Source organism: Coturnix japonica, chromosome 13 (assembly GCF_001577835.2).
Source record: "Coturnix japonica isolate 7356 chromosome 13, Coturnix japonica 2.1, whole genome shotgun sequence".
NCBI lineage: Eukaryota > Metazoa > Chordata > Aves > Galliformes > Phasianidae > Coturnix > Coturnix japonica.
In genome coordinates this window covers 3,272,072-3,299,121 of record NC_029528.1, presented here as the reverse complement: position 1 = coordinate 3,299,121, position 27,050 = coordinate 3,272,072, and the positions used below count along the sequence as shown (strand labels likewise).

General features: G+C 40.7%; 1 protein-coding gene across 2 annotated transcripts in view; it reads right to left on the bottom strand.

The window, feature by feature from the left end:
• The window catches only part of SPOCK1 (SPARC (osteonectin), cwcv and kazal like domains proteoglycan 1), a 255,659-nt gene extending 250,096 nt beyond the window's left edge, over nt 1-5,563 (bottom strand). For both annotated transcript variants that reach the window (XM_015875878.2, XM_015875879.2), the window contains exons 1-2: nt 5,340-5,563; nt 4,861-5,028 (exon numbers count right to left, since the gene is read on the bottom strand). In XM_015875878.2, the coding sequence (XP_015731364.1) occupies nt 4,861-5,028; nt 5,340-5,519 (348 nt within the window). In that variant the 5' untranslated portion in view covers nt 5,520-5,563. The remainder of the gene's footprint in view (nt 1-4,860; nt 5,029-5,339) is intronic.
• Nucleotides 5,564-27,050: the final 21,487 nt, after the last annotated feature.

The window sequence follows — 27,050 nt, the reverse complement described above, 5'->3', positions numbered from 1 at the left end:
GACACTATGAGCCATTTCACTCATCAACTTTGTAAAAATTCATCTCTCTTCCATTTCAGTGATCGCGAGTGCTCACAATATTCCTAATTAAAGAATTCTCTCCTATGCTTTGTATGATTCTATTTCTTTGTCAGAACAAAAAAACCTTTCATTTCATGCATTTTTACAGTATATTTCCTCTCTTCAGAGAAGCACTACTTTTGTTACTTAGAATAACACTGAAAATCAATAAAAGCACACAGATTTTCCCTCTCATCTTTTTCAAGCTAAGCTGCCAGGACCCAGAATAAATTCATTTTAGCTTTCAGTTCCATGACCTTCTGCTTTGTACTTTAAAATTTCATTTCATTTCTGTTACTTGAGTTCTCAAGGTCTTCAAGTCCTACCTGCTTGGTATTCCAATCCTTCTGTACATTGGCCAGGCTTTCCAACTCTGCTATCAAATTTCACTGTCACATGTTCCAAATCATGGGCTAAACAAATGAAAGTGGTTAAGTGGAACAAGAAGAAAAGCAGGTGCAGAAGCATGAAGAAGCCAGAATAAAGTTCCTGAACCCATTGGTGCCGACGCTGGAACAGTGTATCTCCTTCAATTCCTGGCCCTGTATTTGCTTTACCACCCCACACTGACCTCATACTGCACTTCTGCACAGGTGTGAGGATGAACTCAATCGGCTCAGACAAGTGCTGTACATGAATAAAGACCAAAATCATTTCTTCATCAAACTCCATCAGGGGCTGGTGGTCTATGTCAACAGAAACCGAATATATTATCTAATCTCCTACAAATAACTGCTCATACTTATATGCAACTATTTACCTACAATAAATTTGTGGAATTATATCCATCTATCTATCTATCTATCTATCTATCTATCTATCTATCTATCTATCTATCTATCTATCTATCTATCTATATTTCCCATCTTGTTTATTAGGCGAGCACAGCCTGAAGACATCTCAGGACATACAATGTATAGGAGTATAAATGTGATAGCCTGAACTGAAGCTGCAAGCAGTAAAATTCAGAGAAATGGCTTAGTTAATGCTTGGACATGGTCTGGCAACCTTCCATACATAAACAAGTATTGAAACCAATACGTGTTAATATTCTTCACTTTAAGCCTCATAGAAATTCCTCATATGGTTTGTATTACATCCTCTAAGTTCTTTTAACTTATTTTCTTCTCTATTTTTGCTGTTTAATCCATAGCTAGTTGAATTTATTACCTCATTTATGTAAGCATTAATAACATAATAGACATAAGCCCAAGCAGAATTAACAGAATTGGTGTGTCCACATAATCTTGATGAAGACAGGTCTAACACTAGGAGTTTTACTTTGTGCCAAGCCTCTATGAACACAGTGAGATGCTACAGTATGACCTCTTACATGTATACAAATTCACTTCATATTCAGGTGCTAAATTTGCACTCCAGCTCCTCTTAAACCAACTAATCTCTCTTGACAGATTTGACTGAATGATGGAGGCATCAAAAGCCCACGACAGACTGGGAAAATGGGGTAGAAGGCAAGAACATCAATTTCAGACCATACTTAAAGCATATCAATAGTGAGACATCACACTACTGTTGAAACTTGATAGCTGGACCATCTAATAGGTTTTCAAGAGCAAGTGCTTCACAACACATCCATCACACAATCTTAAGTCCATCACACTATCCTAAGTATTCATTAACAGGCTTTGCTTGCTTTAAAATTGAAGCAAGTAAATATTGCACAAATGGTTGTCAGGCCACATGAAAAGATTATATTGAGAAGTTTTTGTGTGTTTTTTTTTTTTTTAAAGAGAGCCTTTGTGGCCTTTTGAAAATGTTACAGAGCACCATTACATTGTGAAATTCAGTCAGATTGAACAATTTTGCCTGATTATGTGGATATAACAGATATACGTCCATCAGAAAACAAAGAGAAAACAAAAAGCCACAAATTGTCCTCTCAAATCAGGCCATATCAGACCACACCTCAACATGGCTGACCAACCAATTGATTTTTGAAAGTAACTGAAAAAAGATGAGGGAACCCCAGTTTAAAATCTTACATCGAGTTGTGTTCCATATGTTAAGAAACCAGCTGGCAGTGCAACATTAATGCAGATCTACATGCAACACATGCACACTACATGCAACAAACAGTTCAAAGTGGCCACATCTACAGCAATCAAATCTGAGCTCCATATGTGCAGTGATTCTCCTACTGTGCATAATGACGCAGTTATATAGACACTTGTGCAACATTACATATATTATGTGAGCTAAAACTAGGAAAGCTACTAAAGGTAGATACAATTGTTACTGCAACATTGCTTCTGCTGCTCCATAGGCTATGGCCAAGGCCCTCTGCTCTGTAGCAGCTGTTTAGTCTATGCCAAGGAGGCATTAGTTCAAAGGCCATTTCCAAACTCCAGATTCTTGCACAAATCCCACACTGCGAATTTCATCAAGTAACAATGCACAGTTACAGGTTGAGAACGAAGGGAAGATAGGAAAACAGTTTCCCTGCAATTCAACGGTTATAAACATGATGCTAATCTATGCCATACATAGAGGTTAGTTAATTCTGCCATGTGTCTTCTCACGAAGCACTTTGCATTCAGTCTGCCCCAAGATATCTCAGACATGAAGCCAGAACTGCATTTCTTCCAATAACATCTGCATTGCTGCAAGAAGCGAGCTGTCATTATTGCATCTTCCATGCTGGCAGAAACTGTACATATGCATGTCTTCATCTCTGTGCACAGAAGCTCTCACAGAAGATTATGATGCACTAAAATTACTTTGGTTGAAAATATGTTATTAAAAGTTTAATTATGTATGCAAGCTTATATATTTTCTCTTTGAAAATGCTTAGAGGATGATTAGCAGTCTCTATTAATTTGCCACATAAAATGTTTCATGGGTAATCATACACAGTTATAACATGCAAGTTTTGAAGTAATTAAATAGAACTATTAAAACAGCTGAATAGGAAGTTATGCATGATTTTATATCACTTGCCTCTGCTTGGCAGAGGACTGGCTTAAGAGCTCTTCCTATGGGAGGGAACTTCGAGGCTTTACAGACTTCATATTTTTAACAGCTCTAAAAATGACTTTTCCAGCTGTGAAACCTTAAAACATGAAAGAATTAATATTAATGAATAGAGAATCACAGAATGGTTTAAGTGGGAAGAGATCTTAATGATCACCCAGCTCCAGAACCCTCGCTGAGGACAGCGTTGCCAACCACCTCTTCCTAAGAAGAGAAATCATGTCTGTGACAGTCACGCTTGGGAAAGGGGATCAGAAGAGAAGTTGCAAGAACTCCAGCTTTCTTTAAATTTATCTATTTAAGCCATAAAAGGAAACAAATCTTTGAGTTCCATGAGTCTAATGTAATACAGAGTCTCAATCTGGAAGGAAAGTGTTGAAAGATGTGAAGAGTCTCCTGCTATATTTTTTGACCCTAATTACAAATATTTTTTTATGAACTTGGAAGTTGTTCTTTCAGTTTATGATTTCAGATGGTACAAAATCATCACGTCAAGTTGGATATAGGAACTAACACCCTCTCCTCTGCTGGCTTTTCCAGGAATCTATTACATGAGAACTTCAGTAGCCCCAAGAGGCGAATGTCATCACAGTGACTGCATGCAAATACGCGTTCTGATAGAAGAACTGGTGCCACAGATAAATCCATACTTTGCTACACTGAAATTCATTATGCTTTTTCAGACATAGAACTACATAAGAATACAGAGAGAATAAGCTAAGCAAAGCCAGGTAACATTTAACTACAACAACTGAAGCTTCCTTTTTGCATTGTAAGGTGTATTGTTAAGACTATGGAGAAAACTGCGTAACATCCAACTTTAACTTTCCAATATATTATAGAGCACCTGAGCTTCGTAAATGAGAACAAATAAATAGCGGACCACTGACACAGCAAACTTACACAACAGCACTACCAGAACTGCCGGCCACTTACACACTGTTCCCTGTCCTACAGGCACATTGCAGCCAAGGTACACAAATCCCATGCAGCATTTAACCCCAGGCTGCTCCTGATCATCAAAAGCAACGTTTCCCCTGTCCAGCCTTAGGAACACAGCACAGGCCTTTCTGTGTGCACTCCAACAAAGCTGTTTCAACAGACAGACAACGAAAGCAAAAGGAGCTCCAGAATCGTTACACGCATCACGGTGTTGCATTTTCCATTCTCTGTCTGATTTCTGTCCTATATCCCATCGTGTCCAAACTAGTGAAATTCAAAGCTCCCTGTTAAGAAAGCGATTTGTTTTCAACAGATACATCTAGCAATGCATACTGAAATTACGCTTATTTTCTAGGCTGAAAAGCACCGAGTCAAAGCATTGCATCCTTCAAACACACACCACTGCCCAAATCTCCACGATCTGAATGGACAATAAAATACTTTCTGACAAACCTACAGGCAGAAAAGAACCAAAACCCAACAGCAGCCTTCGGTGTTTACCACCTTGTGGCTCGAGCCGGTAAATATTCCCTTCTCACAAACACATTCTTTCATCATTTACAGTCAACGAGCCCCTCATGCAGCAGGCACTGAAACTTCTCTCAAAGTTCCTCCCCGAAGGAGAGCCGAAGAGCGTTATGCTTCCATAACACCGACGTGGAGCCCCACGCATACCGAGCGATGGGGGAACCAAGAACGCCGGGACTGCCTGCCCAGCTCCCAAACGGCTCCGAGCATCCTCAGCACAAGCAGCAGCCCAAGCTGCATCTCTCCTCCACTCACACCTTCTAAAAGCCAGCAGCCACACCACCGAAGACGTACAAACGAAGCGAACACGAAGTATGCGGCAAACAAAGCCGTACTTACATCCCGGAATTTGTTCCAGTACTTGTCTTTATCGTATTGCGAAACGGTGCTCAGCCATTTGTCATTGTCCAGGAAATTGCCGTGATTGCTGCTGCCCGTGACGATCTCAGGATGCCGGCTCTCCACTTGCAGGAAGCACCAGGCAGCGATGACCAGCACCCCCGACATCTGCAAGCAGAGGAGAGAAGCGAGGCGTCGCGGGGGCTGCTTTCTCGAGCGGGGAAGTTTGAGGAGACCCGGCTCCGGGCTTCGCTCCCCTCGCCTTTCTCGGCAACTTCTGGCTGCAGAGACGGCAGCTCCGCTGAGACCCACCCAACCGCCCAGCCCTGAAGGGAGGGGAGCAGCGGCGAGAGCGCAGACGGAACGCGTTACCCCGGGCCGGGCATAGACGCCAACCAAAGGCAAAGAACGCGCTGCCGAACCCCAGCAAAACCCGCGGGGGCAGCTCCGCGAACTTTGCACGTTGCAGGATCCCCTACCTCCGCGCGCTGCTGCGAGACGGAGCTCCGCGCACCGCCGCCTCTTCTTCGTGCGGCTGCGGTCGGAGAGGCGGTCGGTGGTTGAGCCGGCAGCAGCCGCCAGGCTCCGTCAGCGGCTGCGGGCGTGTGCGGGAGGATGCGTGAGCGAGGTCCGCGGCAGCAGCCGAGGTCTGGTGCCATCTGCGGGCAGAGCGGCGGCGGTGCGACCGGGGGGCGGGGCGTTGAGACGCCCCCCAAGTGCGTAGCGGTCGTTGTGGATGAAGACCCCCATGTCGGGTGAGGAGCGGAACTGAAGTGCTCGCGCTGTGCCCAGCGAAGCACCTGCCGGGTGTGTTGGCAGGGAAGTGGGGCAGCTCCGCCTCAGGACATCCAGGTGTCGTGAAGAGGCAGCGGGATGATAACAGCCTGGGGACCGGCATCTTGCTACACTCTAAAGTGTGCCAGAGCCATGAAATCGGCCTTAAAAACAAACAAACCAACAAAGAACGCCCAGCAAACACCAGCCGCAAAAAGCCTTGGGTAGTACGTGGCTGTTTGTGTCAACGGACTCGTAATGTCCAGAATTAAGGGCATCTCAAAGGCAGGACAGTTGCCCCGGACTTCTAAATTCTCCTACAACACCAAGGGGTTTCTGCTCCCACACCATATGCAGAAGGTGGGCTTTGTGCCGCTCGTTGCTGCCATATCCATCCACAAAAGCCTATGAGGAAGGCACTCCTTGGAACCTACTGCTGAGTCTTTGTAGGGATACAGAGTACAGAAGTTGTTGTAAGAATATGGCTTTCTGTCTCCCAGGAAGCTGAAAATGGGCTTAATTCTACTTTTCCAAACAGTTCAGTTTGTGTTGTGCTGTTATTATTTTTAATAACACAATAAAGGGTCAGGTTTATCAATCTGCTGCTGCTATATCTGTGCACTGAACCCAGCACACAGTTCTGTTCCTAGATTTGATTTGAAATACAGTTCCTAAATAACCCATAACCACAATCAAAGCCTCTGGGGCTGAAAAAACAAAACAATGAAGGTTTATTAATTTTAACAGCAGAGAACAAGTATATACCCAGATAAGTACCCCCCATTACATTTCCCCCCGATGCACATACACTCTAATGAAAGCTACATGCCTGCAGGAGGTCAAAAACATAACCCAATAAAAACAACAAATAGAAGAAATCCAAACCAAAGCCCTGCGGAGTTGGATGTAAATCTGTGCCTAACTGCCTTGCTCTGCTTTCCCTTCTGCATTGTACCATACCATTTTTTCTAAAGGCTGTCCAGCATTGCACTCTAAGATCCTTCCATTATACACAGACGTTCCTTCATAAGCATTAGTTTCAGCGACAGGTAAGGATTAAAGAGCTTTCCACTGGCAGGGTGATCACAAGCTTTCTCCTTTCTTAGTTATACACAGTTATAAGCTCTATGCAGCTTTAGGCTACATACAGCTCTATTTGACTCACACAGACATCGCTGCACTGGAGCAATAAAGTAAAATAAATAATGAAACAACAAAATCAACTTAACCCAACCCAACTCAATCCAATCCAAACCGTCTTGTTTGCTACTCACAAATACTTGAGGGTTGTTATGGACAAGGGACTATATCAGTGCTTACCAGTTTTATGTGGATACACTTGTTATTCCTTTTATGATCCCACTGGAGGTTACACTAATTTAATCCTCCTCTGACTGTTTCCTTATTCCATGTATTTCCAGATCAGGACTGTGTAGAGCAGCAGAACGTTGTTCCTACTAAATTTGTAGGAGTGCTACTTTTCTATATTTCCATCATATCTCTCCTTTAAAACATATTTCTTAAAGCACAGCAGGCCAAACTGAGTCCTTTGGTGACTTCAGTACAGTTGACTTAGTATTAAGCAGGTTAATATGCTTCCCAGTCAAAGACCTGAATGGTAAGCTACAGAATCATTGCATATAAAGTAATTACAGTCTTACATACAATATTTGTGTCAGAAACGCATCTTCATTCACTTAATTACTCCATAAAACATGGCTAATCTTTCTTGATCCAGCAAAACACAGACTTTCTATTGCACTCTGATAGGAATCTATCTCCTTGCTGCAACATTTCACCTTCAACCTGTTTATTATCCTTTACTATAACTGAAATCTAGTACAAGAATGTAAGAACTCTCTATAGTGGATAATAGTGGATAATTCAGCTTGTTGGGTATTTTGGATGTAAAAACTTCTTTGATTCCAAGTTATCAGTACTGACAATTTAACGCACTTTCAGCTGTAAGAAGTGGCACAATATTGATTTTGGATATTATTTGCTCATTCATTTGAGCTGTGTAAATCATTTGATCAGAAGTTGTAATTGCAGCCATGCCTTGCCACACTCCCCGTGCTGCAGTGTGTTCAGGCTTTAATCTGGAAACAATCTGATGCAGAAAGCATTTCACACACAGGATAAAGGGCCAGATCTCAGTTCCAGCTATGTTTCCCATGCAGAGCAGTGCTATAGTTGTCTTAATAGGGCACTTCGGGACTTTCAGTTAATACAGAAAGCCTTCAGCACCAGTATTGTAGACAACATAAATAAAGCAGGATGACTTACCCTTAGATGAAATAAAGGATGCCCGGAAAATGAAGCCAGACACTCTTTTTTACCCTTAAGCCATACCAAACTCATCCCACATCACAGCCAGTAGCAAGCAACTGTCTACCCAGTAAAGTAAAGCCAGCAGCAAGAGCATACACATGTCATGTAAAGGGTTCTACCTCCCCCAGTTATCTTTGCATGACAACGAGACTCACTGTTTCACCATCTTGATTGTTTCCATAGCTCTTCAGGCAGTGGCTGCAGACTTTGTTGTAGAGCCCTGAAAATCTTCAGTGGAGGTTTATTGATGGGTTTTCCCCACCTCTTGTAAGGAGTATTTCTTCATCTTTGTGGTTTTTTTTTTTTAACATCCACTCAAGAAAGAAAATCTTTGCAGTAACAAAGGTTTAAATTGCATTTCTGCGCATTACTCTGTACCTTCACTACTGCATTAGGGAAATTTTGCTCTTGTAATTTAAGTGGATTTAAAAATATATCACTTTAAAAGTACACACAGTGGCACAGACCTTGATTTAACACCCCTTCGTATCTCCCGTATACCACTGTATCATTTTAACAGATAAGGGATTTATTTCCTCCCATGTCTCTCAGGACTGCAGATTCAGCTTTGTTAGCTCTGCTGGGCAATTGTGCAGAAAAACTAGTTTAACCTGTGCAGTAAGTGATCATTGGCTTATACAAAGCTACTGAGACACTTGTCCATTTTACAATAGACTGCAATTTAGAAATACCACAAATACAAGTTCAGATTTGACCTCTTTATTTACCTCTGCTCCTGACTTCCTTTCTATAGAAAACAGCCATATTTTATAGCAATGGAATCTGGAATTCTGCAAGAATTTGCTAAATGTTTGAAACAAGTATCTTGCAAGTGTGTCAACAGGCAGGAAAATGATGGTTTTCTAGCAGATAAAGTGACACTGGTTACTTTGAAGATGCTGCAGTTGGTGCAATTCTCGGTTTATGACCTGAACTGCTTAACCCCAACATCAGTGATTCCAGTACAAGAGAAAACACCCACTGATTGGTAAACCCCCCAACATGTTCTGCCACCTACTTTCTAGCACGTATTAGTTATAATATCCCAGAGTAACATGAAGTACTGGCCAGTCCTGGGAAAAATAAAAGGTGTTCATCATTTATGTATGGTAGAGATGTATTAGAAACATAACGACTCTAGCAAAACAACAGTACAAATAGTGGATAAATAAAGTGTTTGGGAGTGGTTTTGGGGTGCTGAGTTGTTACCGCCTTGCAGAGCTATCTTGCCTAACGCTGTCTAGAAGAGAAAAATACTTTTAAAACTGAAAAGGCTTGAATTCTCACTCACACAAAAGAAGTATAATCAAAATCAAAACTACATTGAAATTGAAAGACAGGATTGAGGCCGGTGCAGGCAATGTTTAAGTTCTGTCTTCTGAGGCTAATCCTTCACAATTTCCTCTGTCATCAGTAAAAAGAAACAGGTTCTTCTGAATGATGCCTCAGAGCAGAAGTCCATCCTAGGCACTGTGGATTGTTTGCTGAAGGTTGTTATTGACTCCACAAAGAACTTGCAAAGATAAAGAAGAGGTACAGCTGTGATTACTGTCTTCAGGACGTGCTGACATATGTAAGAAAAAGCAAACCACAAAACGTTATCCCACATGTATCAGTTTGTTCAAGTCCTCTCAGTTTGTCCAAGTCGTATCAGAACATTTACCAATTTAATGACTGTATTTTTATATTTAACAGATGGTTTCACTTTCTTATCTTTCTAGAGGGGATTGTCATCATGGCAAAAGCCATCTTATGTTATTTCACAGAGTGCCTTGTAAAATAGAAGCCTTATTTTATAGTGTCTTTTATTACTACTGGAACTTTTACAAGGGATTCCATCACAAAAATTGGTTAGCATAAATATCATAGTGAAGAAATCTCACCATTAAATGCCAGAGTTAACTCTGCCCATGCAATCTTCATTTTTAGGTGGAAGAAGTCATTGGAATTAAATTTGTCCTCAGACTTCATACTCACCTGGAAAGAAAGACTGGTATGAAGTTTTACATCTCTGCTCAGCCTGAAAACTACAAGATTTGCCATTGCCAGGCAACCATAGAAAGTTCCATAAACCATCTCTAAAGCATACGAACAGAAATAGATGGTTGAAGATCATGTGGAATGTCACACTGACTTATCCAGTGTTTAGCATGCTGAGACTGTTTTGAACATCTGTGAGATGCCACAGCACCAAATGATAATAAATAACTCCAGTAACACAGATTTCAGGGATTAAATTTGTATGGGAGTTGGAGCATCATTAATGGCTGAAATACCAACATTAAATTTGCGATCATGTGGAAGTTAAAGAAATGTCAGGTGTATTTGTTCTAACCCCATGGTATTCTTTTCATCTTCTTTTTTAACTATTCCTATTGCTCCTATTTTTCATATCTCTATTTTCTCTCTGCTGTAGGCTTATTAAATCTTCATATTTTGAGCTCCTTTATGACCATTTCTTTCACAATTCCCTTTCTCCTTTCAGTTACTTCACTCTTACTGTCCCCCTTTTCTCTTGCTTATATAAATACATACCGAGATCCGTAAAACAAGCAGCAGCTTTCCTGGAGATTACTGATTCAGACTGAAAGAAGTGCTGCGTGATGGACAATGAGTCCCCAACTGCCCTACAACTTCAGAGGCCAGGTTTGGTGTCAGCCCGGTTACATATGGTTCACATCAGACATGAATTTGCTGACTAGAGAGAAAAGAACAAGAAAGGAGGATTTATTGTACCAAGCAATCGTCTGGCTCCTGCTAAACCCTCTTTTCATTAAAGAAGATAAAACAGAAGTATTGATGTATAAAGATGAAGACAATAAAGATGAGCCACAAAGGAGCTGTAATGGTTTGCATACTCATAAACCCTTCACAGTCTTCGTGATTCCAGTGTTTTCCTATGGGGGATAATGTTAAGAATGTGCTGGAATGCAATGCTCTCAGATAATGTAGAGAAACAATTTTCTTTCTCCCTGCCACCACACTGTAGTCATGAAGCTTAAGCTCTCTAGGGAAGCTGACAGTTCTCCTCTCCAATAACTTGAATCCTTGTGGGGAAAAAAAAATGCTGTTTTACACCATCGCCAAATCACTTGAAGTTAGTGTGCATAGACTGGAGCGTTTTCACGGGGAGGGAAGAGAGCCATATTGTGCTGCAATAGTTGGGAGGCAAAAGATGCAAAGTAGGGTCAGCATCTGCATCTGCCAGCACCCAGGATGGAAGTAAGAACAATGAGAAATATGGACTGTGTGGTGCAGGTGCAGTAGCTGGGTTCTGGGTGTTTTCTCAGAGTCAGCTTCAGGCCTTAGAATATTGAAGGTGACACAGACTTGGCTATTGGCTCAAATCCACCACAGGATGCGTATTGCTGTGTCTGTCACAGCTCAAGAGCAACAGGGGCAGACCCTGATCCAGCAAAACATTCCTGCTGCTGTGAACAGGCAATTCAGTGATGTGGAGAATTGGTCTTGAAAGTTGGACTCCTTTCACAAAGGACACTATTCTGTAAAGGACCATGGGCTGGTCAGAAAACAGACAAAAATGTAAGAGAATTCTGGACATCTTCCCCTTTTTTTAAGCAACTTCTGAACTATGATAGCATGAATATAACAACAAAGAAACTCCAAACCCTAAAAGTACACTTAGGGGGAAGAATTAGAAGGGGGGAAGATTCTTTACCCATAGTGACATTTCCTTGATATGTGGAGGATGCAAAACGTCACCCTGTGTCAGCAAGCACTGAACAGGCAAAAAGGAAGGCAGACAGACAGCACTTTATATCTCACAGTAACTGCTTTTGAAGTGCTTGATGTGCTTTCAGTTAACTCTGGCCAAATCTGAAACTGTATTAAAGGAATCTGAGGAGTACTTCACTCTGCATGGAAATGAAAAATGAGTGATAAGTTATTAAATGCAGAGCACAAAAAGAAGAGAAGAATTCATCCATGGTCTAATGTAGCCCAAGGAGATGCAGTTCTAAGGTGTGTGAGAGGGACTGAATCCATCAAGAGAGGAGGGGACCAACACACAACTGGGAACAGAGCTCTGGCAGGGAAACTGCATAAGACCTAGAATTCACCCCAGACACAGCAATCAGAGTCTGCTAAATGAAATTCACACTACGATGTAATTTATGGAAGGTAGGCAGCGCTTTGATTCCACATGGAGTAAAAATAACCCACTGATATTTCAAGAATGGATGCTTGGGGCCACAGACATATACAGAACTAAATGTCAAAGTCCACAAAAAAGAAGTACATGAGGTAGCACACAGTACCATATGTTTGAGCCAAAATTTTGCAGATGTTTGGAAAGAAATGCAATAATAGCACCTATGTGATTTCACATGCCCTAACAGAACATGTGCTACATCAAAAACCATGACAGAGTCATTAGAAGCTGGGAAAAATTCTTCATAGGAACAGTGCATTACACTGCAGTAGAAGATAAATGGACTATCTGCCTGAGAGGAACTGAGATGTATTAATTTTAGGTAGGATTCTGGTGCACAAACTGACAAGATGACCAAAATAGTATTTTTAGCAAGATCAAAAATGGATGAAGAAACAAAAACACTGATCAAACTGAGTGGCTGTGTCTGAAGGCGTTTTAGTTGGGAGCTCACACGTTCTCTTAGGAGTGCTAACCAAATCTACAAGGATGTGAAGATGAGAAAAGAGACGGATCACTCCTTTTGTCTGATTCCTGATCTTGAGGATTCCAAGTCACTCAGAAAACAAGAAATCCCAAACAAGTAAGGAGGGTATGTGAATATCTTCGGAGGATAAATGACAGTTCAAGTTGTAGAAGAGTTCCTCTCACTTTAATGCAGAGATTAAAAAAAAGAAATGGACAGGATGAAAAGAAGTAAAACGCATTGTTCATTGGTCCAGCCCAAGAACAGAATTGCCCGAGATGGGAAAAATAAAACTGTTTCCTTATGAACAGACTCTGAGGAACAATTCACATAAACTGAGAAAGTTTTTCACCAAGGGACAGAAATGCCTGAAACGATAAACCTTTGTTCTCTGTGCATCATCAGGCTCTGAAAGAGGTCTGTAGGGAGGGAAACAAAGTGTAAGCAGAGGAGATAACTTTTACCAACTCTCTGTAGATTGATTAGATAATTTCTTGAAGTCTTCCTGGTCCTCTGTCTTTGATTCATTGCTCTTATTTACTCAACATCCCTTCCAAGAAAGAGGTGTGAAAAGCAGATCATCTTTATAACTTAATATGAGCTCCTCATACCGGTGCTTATATGGCTGATGAAATGAGAATAGCACTGCTCTGTATGGAACTGGTTCTGAGCTTGCAAATTTATCCTGAATTGCTAATCTTATCAAAGAGTAACCAATTTTGAAGTCTGGGACATGAGGATAAACAAAGCGGTTCTCAGATGTTTTCAGACACTTGTTGGTTCTCTTACTCTGGAGACCACTACAGTGCAAGAACCCGGTAGCAATAAGCTCAGATAAAAAAGGAATTTTTCATCTTAACCAAAGGTTTAATATTTCTCATAAGTACTTTGGGAGCCTACAGTCAGCTCAAATTGAGTATAGACAACTTATTGCCATTGCTGGAGGGTCTGGCAAATAACCGATTATTTTTCCTCATCTACAAGTATGGGATTCTTGGCTCCATGAAGAGAGAAGTGCAACAGAGCAAAGTACTGAGCTTGATTATATACAGGTTCCCCTAAATTCGATTCATACAAAACAAACCATGTGACCTCAGATGAAGTATAAATCGCATGCTCCAAAGCTACAGATGAGATACCTCTGAAGAAAGGAATTAATACTACAAGCACAAGTCAGACCTGCACGTTTCAGACCCACATACTGTTGTTAAGGAGACTGTTACATTATTGAAGGGGCAACAAGAGTAGTCACTAAAGATGCATTGGAAAATGTGAGGATGTACACAAGCATGAAGTGTAATAGTCTGGGAGATGGACTGAAGCCTGGACTCAAATGAAGCACAAACCATACAACGTTGTCAGGTAGGGCAGTAATAGACACCATGCTGCCTGAAAGAGCCTATTAGGAGACAATCACCATCATACTGATGCCACATAAAAGGAGCTGCCTGTCCTCTGCTGTCATCTTCAACAGAAGGATTTAACAGCGATGGCTTGAAAAGAGCTGAATTATATTCTGTCCCTATCTGCAGATTTCTTGCAAGATGCTACAATTAAACAGACGATCCTTTGTCTCCATTTATTTTTTTAGACATGTTAATTCTGACAAGCTCAATAGGCTGTTTACTATGTGTAATTTTAAGCTATCAATTTTAAACGAGACTTCAGAATCCTGACCAGTATCTCTTATTATTTGTAGAACAAACCGTCACCAAGCCCAAGTACCAAAAGAACCACAAATCTGTTGAGAAACGCTGGAGTTTCAAATGGGCTTGGGTCCCATTTATCCACAGCACTCAACTGAGACATCTCTGCCACTAAATCCCCCAAAGAAGAAAATAAGAGCACTAAAATCTGACTTTCTCTTTACATTTGTAATTTGGTTTCCTTTATTAGTGATAAATGCAAACTCTTATATTTCATCCCCAAGTACAACAACTGTGTAGTTATTTCCAGATATTTACATCTTTGTTTATGCCCAGTAATATACACCGTCAAATTCAGCAGGAGCAAAATGCTAAGATTACATGGGAAAGCAATAAGTCATTTTTTTTCTTCCTAAACCTGGTGGGTAAAGTGCAATTCCCTCAAATGGTGGTAAATCTGCATCAGATGCACTAACATTACAGCATCGGACCATGAGTTATCACAGGAAAATCTTGACTTTCAGCCTTTGTAAATAAAGATAAGGAGTGAAACAGGGCAAAATATAAAGAATAAGCAAAATTTCTGGAGAGAGAAAGATATTAAGACTCAGCATTCAAAAATCAAAGGCCTCAAAGTTTCCCCGTGGAACATTTACAGTTTGTGCTCGTGGTTTTCATTCAACTTGCACTTCTATTAAATAAAGATTAGATATTAATTTTGCTTTTTTTCGCAGAGACTTTGTATAAAAACTTCAGAGAACTCAGTGCCTCTGTGCTGGAAAAAGATTTTAGAAGTTTCTGTTGAGTTAAACAGTGTGAATATTCCATCAGTTTTGCATTTATTGGCCTGAATGTGTCTGCTTTTATTTATACCTCTTCATAGAAGAATTCATTCAGTTATTCACATGATTACTCAAAAGGGGATGTCTGGAAGAGCAACGAGACCAAGGCCAAAGCTCAGCCTTCACAGTCTGGCCTATCTGGAAATGTTCTTCGAGATTGCCAGCCTGGCAAAAATATAAAGTATTTGACAGAATGGTGATGCAGATCCGGTAGCAGAGTAAGCTAGGGTGGAAAGAACACTGCAGAGATATAATCTAGGGAATACTTTTCCTGCTGTGTTTGTGGTGGAACATGTAAACAGGGTACATCTGTAGTAGGTGTAGTTACAAGAGTTGGCGTATGGAAATTAACGGTTGAAGAAAAAGCTGTAAATATTTAGTCAAGCATTTGAGACACTGCCTGTTGAAAAGTAGGTAGTGAAAAATCAAGTGATAAAGGGAGTGATCAAGAGAATGAAATACAGAATGGACATAACGTGAGGTTTTACACTGATGATGAAAAATAGGGGTGAAAAAGGTGCTAAAGAGAAGAATCTGCAGTATTTTAGTTAATTCTACCAAAAAAAAGAAAAAAAAAGGGGAAAAAAAAGCCCTTTTAGAAGTGCTCCACAGTCCACTTTCACTACGTGTTGGTATAACTTGTATGATTCCTAAAAGCAAAGTACAGGTTCTTGGAAGAGAGGTTTTAAAATGCTCCTTACATCAATCGTAGATATTACAAAATGGGCACTAGATTCTTTGATGAGGAAAAATAGAGCATGAAAGAAAATAATTCATAGGCAATGTAACAAATTAATACCTTGTTTGAAGTCTATCAAGAATTATGAGTTAAAATTATATTTCAAATTTAGCTTAGAAAACTGTCTTATAAAATGAAGTGTAAGATAATTAAAATGAATCAATTTGAGTTCTCGAGGACCCAATTTTTAAGAGTTTTTAGACATCAAATTGTTCCATGGGACTGAAGAAGGGTTTGAAGGTGGTAGCGCACGGAATTACCCCAGCACCTGAATCTTTGGACATTATAGGAAAACTACTGACCACTTTCTCTCTTGAATGGATGAATCAGGGTCTAGGGAAGGAGAGAGACAGGAAGAGCTCTGGCTTAATAAATATAGGATGAATATAAATAAGTGTTGTCTAGCACTAGGATCTAATAGACTGCAGTCAACTCCCAAAGGAGACATTGCTTGAGACTCTTAAGAACAGGATGATTAAGGTGTTGGTGAATATACCCAGGGGAGCTATCCTGCAGTGGCAGAGAAATGGGTTAGAAGACAAAACAGGTAATTTCTAGCAACTTCAAGGCATGGAATTCCATCCTCAGCAGCCATTCAGAAAACTCCAGAGAGGAAAGGTTATTTCCTATGTACATAAAATAATCTTGTATGGGAAGAAGAAACTCCTGTATTCAGCATATAAATGCACACAGTTGTTTGATCTTAATGCAGAATGTAAATAAACAGTGACAGAGATGCTTAAGATATACACATAGTAGCTGACAAGGAATTGCCCTCACTGTATCTGAATACAAAATAGGATGTGGCTGTCTCTGTATTACATTCCTTTCGATTTTCAAGTTTTTCTACAGCCTTTACAGGCTGAACAATTGTTTTAATTTATTTACTTTTAGCGCTGACCAATGCCAAGGATGAATTTACATCTGATCCTTTAATCCAAATGGATTTCTTTAACAATTATAATCTGCATTTAAAATAAAAAGTTTCGATATTGTGACATTCAAAAAACAACCAAAGGTTTTCACTGGTTATAAGCAGTGAGGAAATAATGTATTATTCAAGCTCCAGAGCTCGCTTAATGCAAGATCAATTTTGTTAAGTGTTGCTTAGCAATGGATTATGAGTGCAGATTCTGAATATTAATGCAAGATGGGTATGGCAGCAGTTCCTGTGAACTTATAAAAGGGAAGGATTTTCCTGGGGAACCACAGGCAGATGAATACCTACAGAGTTCCATAAACAATGAGGCCTCATGTCTTCTGCATCTCTTGCATCATTTATTGGCAACCAAACCACATAGCAGGAACCGTTGGATCATCTCTGTTGTTTTCCAGGTATGCCCCCAAAATGTTGGCAGTTTGCACACGATCCCTGGGGCAGGCAGCAAGACTCTACAGTGGCACAGTATCAAAACCAAACAGCAGAGTCCAGTTTTGGTAACAGCCCATGAGTTTCAAGGAGATGTGAGAGTTTGATAATGCTTTGTATCCATAATGCAATATGTCAGTGCATTTATATACATTATATATAATAATTCTATGTCCTTATAGAAAATGGTGATGTAGTTCTTCCTCATAATTAGTTCAAAGACTTTTTATCTCTTGGCATTTGGGTGTCATTGCAGTTTTTGTCATTGTTATAATATTAAGTACCCACCACCTTATGCAGAAAAATCCTGTATAAATTTTATTCTGTATTTTACTTTTATGTGGTCTGTAGATGAGATGGGAAGTGGGAGAGACTCTGAGAATCGTGAACTGAAGGAGAGCAATTCAGGCTCATGAGCTGCAGATCCACAGCAGATTTGCACCTGAAATCAAAGTTTCAGGGCTGGTTTGCTGTGATTTAGATTCCTTTCACAAACCAAATCTACTGTCGTGCATTTGAGAACAGTCTGCTCTGATAACGCTTTAAAAAAGCACTAACAACGTTTCTTTGTTCTAAATATAGACCCTTCTATATTAAAGGTTGCAGTACAGTTTGTAATACACATTGCAGCTTTAACTACAGCTTTGGCAAACCCTGGGGATGGCAAAATATCATTCTGACCTGCTAAATGAGATACATTCCCTGTTCTTTTTATAATAAGTAGTTATTTGAATTTCTTGGGTTTCGTGGGTTTTTTTCTACATGACACAGCAAGCATTTCTATATTACGCTATTATTAAAAGCTCCTGCATATTTTTTCTCACCCTGTTTTATTAACTATTATTTATTTTGCCTGTTCACAAACTTGATCATGTAGAATGAAGCACATTAAGACCTTTGTCCTGGAAGATATCGAATTTATCCCACTTCTCCTAGCACCTGTCTGCACGACTCTGTTGGGATTCTGATGTTATTTTCCTAGGTCTGTCTCCTGTAATGACATAAATTTACAAGAGCAAATTTATTTGACTCAGATTGCTGTCCACTTTTTGTGAACAGGTTCTTCCTTACAAAATAATAGCTTTTCAAGTGTATTTCTTCTTTATTCTCGACCTTCCATGTGATTTGAGTCATCTTACACATGTGCTTTTCTCCCTTCTGACTCAGTTTTATTTCCTACATCTCACTTTCTTTAAATGTAATTTTAAATGAATTACCAATGGTTTCATGTATCTCTTTGGGGAACTGAGAAGAAAAATATACGGATTTGTAGGTGTGAGATGATCCTCGCACTGCTTTCAAGTAATAATTAGACTGTAAACTTTGCAGGACAAGGACAGACTCATAGTCTACATCTGTTAGAGCAATGCGTTCCAGAATCTGACCGTTGTCTTCAGCCATAATGTAAAAAATAATTGCTAGCATTTATATCGTAACATCAGCTGGGGATTTCACAGTTCATACATAAAATATGAGACAGTTCTCTCTAGATCCTTAATAGCAGGAGTTAGTTCAGCATAGTGCTTAAACATAGAGGTAACCTTGTGAGTAAACCTATGGGGAACTTAGAAAATCCTTTGGTTTTGCATTGAAGTTCATCCTCCCTAACCTGGTAGGTTGTTTAAGAATCCAAAAAGAAAAACAGGCCTGTAAAATACATTCAGCAAACAGCCATATTGATAGTAACTTTATTCTTTATCAGGGAGGAGAATAACTTGCTCTTCAATTCTGGAAACCGTTTACTAATAGTAAATATCAGACAAACATGATATGGTTTTGTAATCCAACCATTAGTGATAAACTTATTCCAAATTCTGCTGAGCCAAAATGTTGAGCAATTTGAGCTCAGGAACTGAACAAAGACGGCCCAACCAGCTTCAGAGAAACTTGACTGCTCATGACCAAGACAGTCTGACTACTCGGGTTTAGATAAACAGCAGAATTCTGCCAGGCTGCTTTTTCCTACTTTCCTGATCAGTAAACTCTAGATAGCATCTATTTTCTCTTCCACTGTCATGCACTTACATATGGGGCTGTTCTTTCTATTGTTCTGTTGCCAGAGAGATGATTTCATTCACTTGTTGAACGACAAATGTTTGCTATGAAATGATCACCTACCTACAGCATGGTTCCTGACTTCCAAATTCAGCCCTGCTCTACAATTAGCATTCCCTGCCTATTTTGTTCAGTTCCAGCAGTGACTGCTGTGATGCAGCTATGTACAATAAATGTAATAAACCTGGGCCAAAGCAATGCTGAATGTGACTATGGGCCAGGCTGTGCACTTACAAAAAATCCAGTCAGCTCTAATTCTGGAATTCATATTTACAGAGTGAGACACTTTATTCAAGAAAGCAGCCTCCTTGAAGTCACTGTCTGTACTCCTATAGTGAATATTGCTAAGTGAATATGAAAAGGGCGTGATTTTTCTTTAAAAGGTATGCAAGTAGCTGAGACAGATAGTGAAAAAACAGTCTCTAAAACTACTAAATGCTATGACCTTTAAATATACCTGTCAAATTAAGAGTGCATCACATTAAACTTGCACATAATCAGACTGGATTGCAGGGTCAAACCTGTTATTCAGCCTGCAGTCTGCAACAATTCTGTTCAGAATTTCATCTCAGTGTTTGAGATGTATGTATTTCATTGCACCCATTGGCCAGAGATCTTCATTACACAGAGCTGCCACACTCATTGCTCCCTCATCACACTCCACACTTTCATCTTATTTCTGTTAACCCTGTAACTTGATGTATATAAACATCTTTCGGAACCAGAATAAAGCAGTGCCAGTTCCATTCTTTCCCAACACACTGCTCTAACAAATGCCCTAGTATATACGGTCTGTGCCTAACAAATTGCTGTTATGTTTTGCCTTTTTTCATCTTCTCAGATGGAGAACCACACTTTGTTGTTCTTTTTTTCTTAGTCAGTTGTTTTAGACATTCCTGCAGTTCTTATGTATTGAAGTGCTAGTATACACCTGTACACCCCAGAAGTAATAACTGAATTTGGAGGATAAAACTGAGGAACTTCTTGACTGCTTTCAGGAGCTACTCCCAGTCTCAGACTGGCTGCTGAGAAGAAGTGATTAATTAGCACATAAATCACATGAAATGTGCTGTGCACTTGTCTTATGTCAGAGTAGGTGCTTAGAGCCAAACTTTTATTCAGCCATGTCCAAATCCACAGTGATCCTTTAACATCAAGGAGAAAGTATTAAGTAATCCTTCATCAAGTCGTCATGTCTTCATCAAGGCTTGAAGAGAAGGCGCCAAGCTAAATCCCAGTGACACTGGTTAGTGGAGGAGCTTCTGCTAAATCAGATCCTCTGCTGTATGAATACGGATTTGGTAGCTTACAGCTATATCTTGGAGTAATGAAGGCTAATTCAGGAAGAAACTCTCCTGTACCACCAGAATGCCTTTTCTATTAAAGGATAATCTTTAGAAGAGTCTCATTATCCTTGTGCTGCTGAAGGAATAGGTGCAAGAAACAAGGCTGGATGTTTTCAGTGAGGAAAAGAATTAAAAGATTCCTTTCTTGAAGGGAACAAGCCATCTATTATACCATTACTCCAGGCTGGATTATCAGCGTGTATAAGAAGTCACAATATATAATTAAAATCAATAGAGGTATGCTGATTTACATCTAGTAAGAATCTAGTCTGCTTCAAGCCTCCAAATCCCAGGTGGAGCTAGGAGGTAATTTAGATAAGAACCGCCAGCTTCTCTGAGAGCTGACATAACTGATTTCTGAGGAAAGATATGCAGAGCTTTTCTAAAGGATGTCTCACAGTATTTCAGGGCACAGGATGATAGGAAGGCTCTGTCACCTGTAAGAATTTGTTTCCTTAGAAAGGGAGTGTATCAAGAGGGGAAAAAAGAGGGATGAAACTTAGTGATAGGCAAAATTCAGAAGGGACAAATTAAAAGGAATCAGAGTAAATGTTTTCAGTAGCTACAGTGGAATAGCATGGAATAGTCTTGCTAAGGATAAAATGAAAATATGTGGTTATGACAACATGAAACTAGATGCAGGTACATTAAACTTTAATGGAAATTTTCTACCTTCCCTTTATCATATGGAACTCCATATGATACAGTATTTTGCTTACAGAATATTCTTATCCAAACTGGTACCAGTAGTTGCCAACAGGACTGAAAATGCATTTTCAAGTTTTGCTTGGATTGTTTTGCAGGTAGACCCTGTAGTTAAACCCAGGGGAGATATAGAAGCAAATATTGGCTAATGTCCATTAATCATAGAATGGCCTGGGTTGCAAAGGCCCACAGTGCTCATCCAGTTCCAACCCCCTGCTGTGTGCAGAGTCACCAACCAGCAGCCCAGGCTGCCCAGAGCCACATCCAGCCTGGCCTTGAATGCCTGCAGGGATGGGGCATCCACAGCCTCCTTGGGCAACCTGTGCCAGTGCGTCACCACCCTGTGGGTGAAAAACTTCCTCCTAAGATCCAACCTAAACCTTCCCTGTCTCAGTTTAAAACCATTCCCCCTTGTCCTATCACTATCCACCCTCGTAAACAGGCATTCCCCCTCCTGTTTAAATGCTCCCTTCAAGTACTGGAAGACTGCAATGAGGTCTCCCTGGAGCCTTCTCTTCTCTAAGCTAAACAAGCCCAGTTCCCTCAACCTTTCCTCGTAGAAGAGGTGCTCCAGCCCTCTGATCATCTGAGTGGACTTCTCTGGACCTGCTCCAAGAGCTCCACATCCTTCCTGTGCTGGGGGCCCCAGGCCTGGGCACAGTGCTGCAGATGGGGCCTCACAAGTGCCGAGTAGAGGGGGATGCTCTCCTTGCTGGCCACGCCTTTTTTAATGCAGACCAAAGCACAGTTGGCCTTCCAGGCTGCAAGCACGCACTGCTGGCTCATATCCAGTTTCTCGTCCACCAGCACCCCCAGGTCCCTCCCTGCAGGGTTGCTCTCAAGGAGATCTTCCCCCATTTTGTATAAATACCTGGGATTGTCCCAACCCAAGTGCAGCACCCTGCACTTGGCCTTATTGAACCTCATGGGCCCACTTCTCCAGCCTGTCCAGGTCCCTCTGGATGGCTTCCCTTCCTTCCAATGTATCAACAGCACCACTCAGCTTGGTATCATCCGCAAACTTGCTGAGGGTAAACTCGATGTCATCTTCTGTGTCACCGATGAAGATGTTAAGAGCGCCAGTCCCAGGACTGACCCCTGACAGACGCTGCTCATGACCGGCCTCCACCCTGGCACAGAACATTGATCACAACCCTTTGGCAGTGTCCAGCCAGCCAATTCCTAATCCACTGTGCAGTTCATCCTTCAAATCTACACCTCTCCAATTTAGAGAGAAGGATGTGGTGAGGGACCATGTCAATGGCTTTGCAGAACTCTTGATATGAGTGCTTCATTGCCATTGCTACAAAAAGAAAATTGCTGAAAGAGGAGAGTGCACACTTCTTCAGCACACATCCAAAATGCTGTATTTGTTAGGAACTTGAGCAAGAAAATATAATGTTTGGGTTTTTGTTGTTTTTTTTTTCTACCTGATGCTACAGGTGCTGAGGAAAGGGAAAGAAAACTCCAAACATTTATTTGTGCATCTTTACCATCATCGCACCTTTAGAGCCAGTAAAGAAAAAGAGAAAGCGTGAAATCTCACCTCAAGTCCTCGATTCCCCATTGCTATTTCTCCTCAGAGAGACATGTGGATGGGAGTGATAAGGAATAGGATATAAATCCCACCAGCTCTGTAATTAAACAATTGAAATGGGTATATCTGAAAAGCTATTGCAGCTTCATGGCAAGCATGGAGTTAAACAGAAAAGAGAAGTTATAAAGGGAGATGGACAAAAGTCAGAAGAGAAAAATGTTAAACTGAATTGAGATTTAACTAGAAGTGGTGAGATAAAAGCAAGATAAGGACCTGGCTGTATAAATTCAGGAGTTACTTGAAACAGAATGCCTGAGAGTGTTTTATTAGAATTGGACTTTTAATATAAAAGCAGGGGCTATTTAATAAGTATTCCTCCTAAAGACTTAAAGTGTCCTCTGTCCATGTAGGCTGCATTCCAAGGTTATTGGAAGAACTGTTGCTCTGGGCTGAACTCAATTTAGCACATGCTTTTTGTGTGGCGAGTGGATGTGAAAGGGGCTCAGCAACACAAATCTCTGTGTTCTGAATGTGAAATGAACTTTCGTTAAAGATCTTGCAAACCACAGCTCCAGCTGCACAGTGCTGCTATAGCAAAGCAAGAAAGGATGACATATTTGTGTCTATTTGAACTTTTCATTCATCATTAGATCCTGCAGCCATACACCAAACAGGATGATATAAGAAACTGAGCCCTTATGCATTTAATGACCTTAGTATGCTGTTTAATGTGAGATTTTGCAAGTGTAAAACCTCTTAATGTAAGAAAATACAGTATGCCCAAGAGATTTTTAATCATGGTTATGATCAGTGAAACTTCCAACTCTGCAGACATAAGGTGAGAAAGGCCACGAACTGGAAGTCATATCTCATTGTTGGGATCCACAGCAATAAATGCCATTTCTCTACAAAGGCAAAAAATCGAATCTCAGCATCATCAGAATACCTGGTATAGGTATAGGAAGGCCTATCATATGCCTGCCCTACAATATTTGCACGCATTTCTCTAACAGGAGATCAAACTCTTCTCTCAGCCCTGTTTGCTTTTGTTCATATTGTTCAAGAACCAGAGATGTAAAGAGGATAACAGTGAAATGGTTTACCACCATACTGCGGCATCTAATGGTATTCTTGCTCCTGTTAAACTCTCTCCCACATAGGGAAGTTCTGTGACCCATCACAAATGGCACCAGTTCAACCAAATAAGAGTTCACCACAGAAGAGATAGAACAAGACATTTGATGTTGGCCCAGTGCACAACATACACACTAACAAGCTGTTCAGGATTAAAACTTGCTCTTATCTTTACACACACTGTCATTAGCAAAGAAAAGACCAGTTTGATATTATCTAAGAATCAATTACATGAAAAAGAAAAAAGTGAAAATTGAATTGTTTAAATATTCTTGACAACCACTTGGATTAAAGGTTAATGTGTTTCACATGTACTCCACACTCCTCGCTCTGTCTCTTCCCCCAGGAACACCCAGAGCATATGTAATATTTTTCCTTGTTTTACCTTTGCCAGAAAACGAGAGGGGAATGATGGACAAAGTTCCCCTAATACGACAACAAAGGCAGTATCTGATGCTTCTAGCTTATCCCAGAGTCGTGGTTATTGTTTACTTAGCTCACTAGGGTCTATAGCTTATTGACATTATAGTCTCCTGTTCACCTCAAGCCCACATCCTAATCAACTCTTGTTACAGTCAAGTAAGTGGCTGGAGGCAGTTCCCCTGAAAATTCATTGGTTTTAGATCCGTTTCTATATAATCAGAGCTCATGTGTCAACACTTATAGGAAGATTGTTTCAGCAGCTAAGTTGTTGTGGAGCTGGTATATTGCTTCCTGATCAAATCTCACAAAATCAGAATTACCCCCGTGGCCAAGAGTGTCTGGTAGGAAACTAAGAGTGCAGCAGATCCTGCACAGGTTTTGTCTTCAGCTGCTCTTTCCTGGCTCTTGTTCTAGGACTATCAGGTCATTTTCTCCAGCCTTTGCCCTGAGCAGATGCTCCTGTCCAGTTGCACACAACATTTCTGAGATGCTTCATGTGGAAGGGGCCCAGAGGAGTACAATGTAATACTGTCTGGAGTCAACAGGGATCAACATTACAGTATACAAGCTAGGATGTGTATGTGCTGCATAAGCTATAAGAGCAATCTCTTTTCCTTTCTCCCAAGCTTTCCAAGATATTTCTTCTCCTGTACACCTTCTACATTGATCCTTGAATAGCTTTCCTGTGCCCACTCCTGTAAAAAACAGTCCAGTTCTGCTATAGAGTGTGTGCAAGTTGTGTAAATGAGTAACCCATCAGCTTGTAGGTGCTGTGTTAACTATGTAGAGAATAACATGGAATTATGAGGCAGTCACATTCACGATTGTTAGAGTCCAAGGTAACAGATGTGATTATCTACCACATTTCTGAGCATGCACCAGTCTCTGAGTTAACACACCTGAAGGTATTTTCTGTAGGATTGGTACATCTCAGTGTTTAGATCAATAAAAAGGCTCTTACATTCAGTACTTGTGTCTTTTTATGCGTGAAATTGTACTGAGCTTCCTTTGCTTATACACACATTATAAAGAGAGAGAATATTCACTGGAATTTTAAGTACTTCATTCACTACAGTTAACTTATGGAAATCAAAACTAGGCAGCACTGGGGAAAATCTTCAAATTTTGAGAGTTTCAAATCAAAAGGAGATCCCTGTGTTAGGAGTCTGCTGGAAGAATTCAATGTGTAGGAACAGAACAAAGAAACTCTTGCCTGAGAAAACAAATGACACAAAAGAACAGTAGTGTTCTGTGAGATAATTCCTTCACCCAGCTGCAGACTGTGACTAGAACCAGAAGGGCTCACTGCATATATTAAGGCACAGTCTAGATACTGACACACAAATGTCAACATTAAGTGGAAACAGAAGAGCATGAGATAATGAAGTGAAGGTGGGCAGGTGAATCCCTGAGAAGCAGGAAGGAAACAGTGATCAATCACAGCAAAAGTGCAACAGCAGAGTGAGAGGGGTGTGCAAAATTGACTTTTCCCTGAGTCCCAACAAGAGGGAAAATATAAATGAGAGGAAATAAACCTTCCAGGTGCCCTGCAGGGATGTCACTGTGTCATTGATTCAAAATGTCATTTGATTTTCACAGAATTCGGTGCACAAATGAGCAAGATGGTTCAAATGGAAAGGTGGTGTGGTTACCAGGAATGATATCAGGGAAGGATCTGATGGGTTTTACGTTGCCTTTGTTACTTGTTTTCATTGGCATGCAAACTGGTAACCTGGCCCTGAGCCTCTGACTTGCTTTCCTTGGCTCTCTTGACTAACTTTTCCCAAGTCTGATGCTTCAGTTACAGATAGATATCAGCTGTAGACTTCAGACTTCCCTCCCAAACAGGCTTGGTGTCACACTGTAGAAATGCTCTCCCTTTTCTCTCTGAGCTCAGGGTCAATCCAGGAAGCTTAAATCAGCCGCCATTTAAGCAGCCCTTCTGACTTCAGGTTGCAGGGAGCCGTGCACACAGTCCTGAGTAAGGTGCAATGGAGAGAGACCCAGCCTTCCATGCTGCTCCAGAAGCTGCAAATTGAAACTATGTGGTATTATTTAATAACCAAAGGATGAAAGGTAAGACAGGAGGGTATATGAGGACACAAAACGAAACCACGATGTTTAGGGAATATGTACCCTTTAAACTCTCAGCTTTGTTTTGCCAATGCGTAGCATAGCAGTAGTCATGTCAGCGGCAGGTAAAGCTGCAGGGAGGATGCACATTCTGTTCCATGGCAGCTTTCAAGATTAGACAGTTTTATTTCACCATGAGCAGGAACAGGACCAAACCTTGTGAAAGCTGTCATGTAAAAAAGAGAGCACTCAGTTGCTGATCAAAAACATTTCATTGCTGGACAGTACATAAATGCAGCCTTCTAGTAAGGGCTTGTCTTCACTGTAGGTGATTGAGTATAAATTCCTGTCTATTCACAGTATGGATCTTCCACTTCTGTTGTTGTTGTTATTGTCCTGGAGCACTTTGTAAGCTGTCAGAAAGTAAACCCAAATCTTTTTCCTGGCGTCTCAGGGTGACCTAACAAGCTACTCTTCAAACTGTTTTCCCTTCCCATATCACAGTTTTCACTCCATTCTATACTATTCAGGGTTTCTATTACATTTAGGTATTGTTGTTTGTATCGCTTGCTAGCAGAA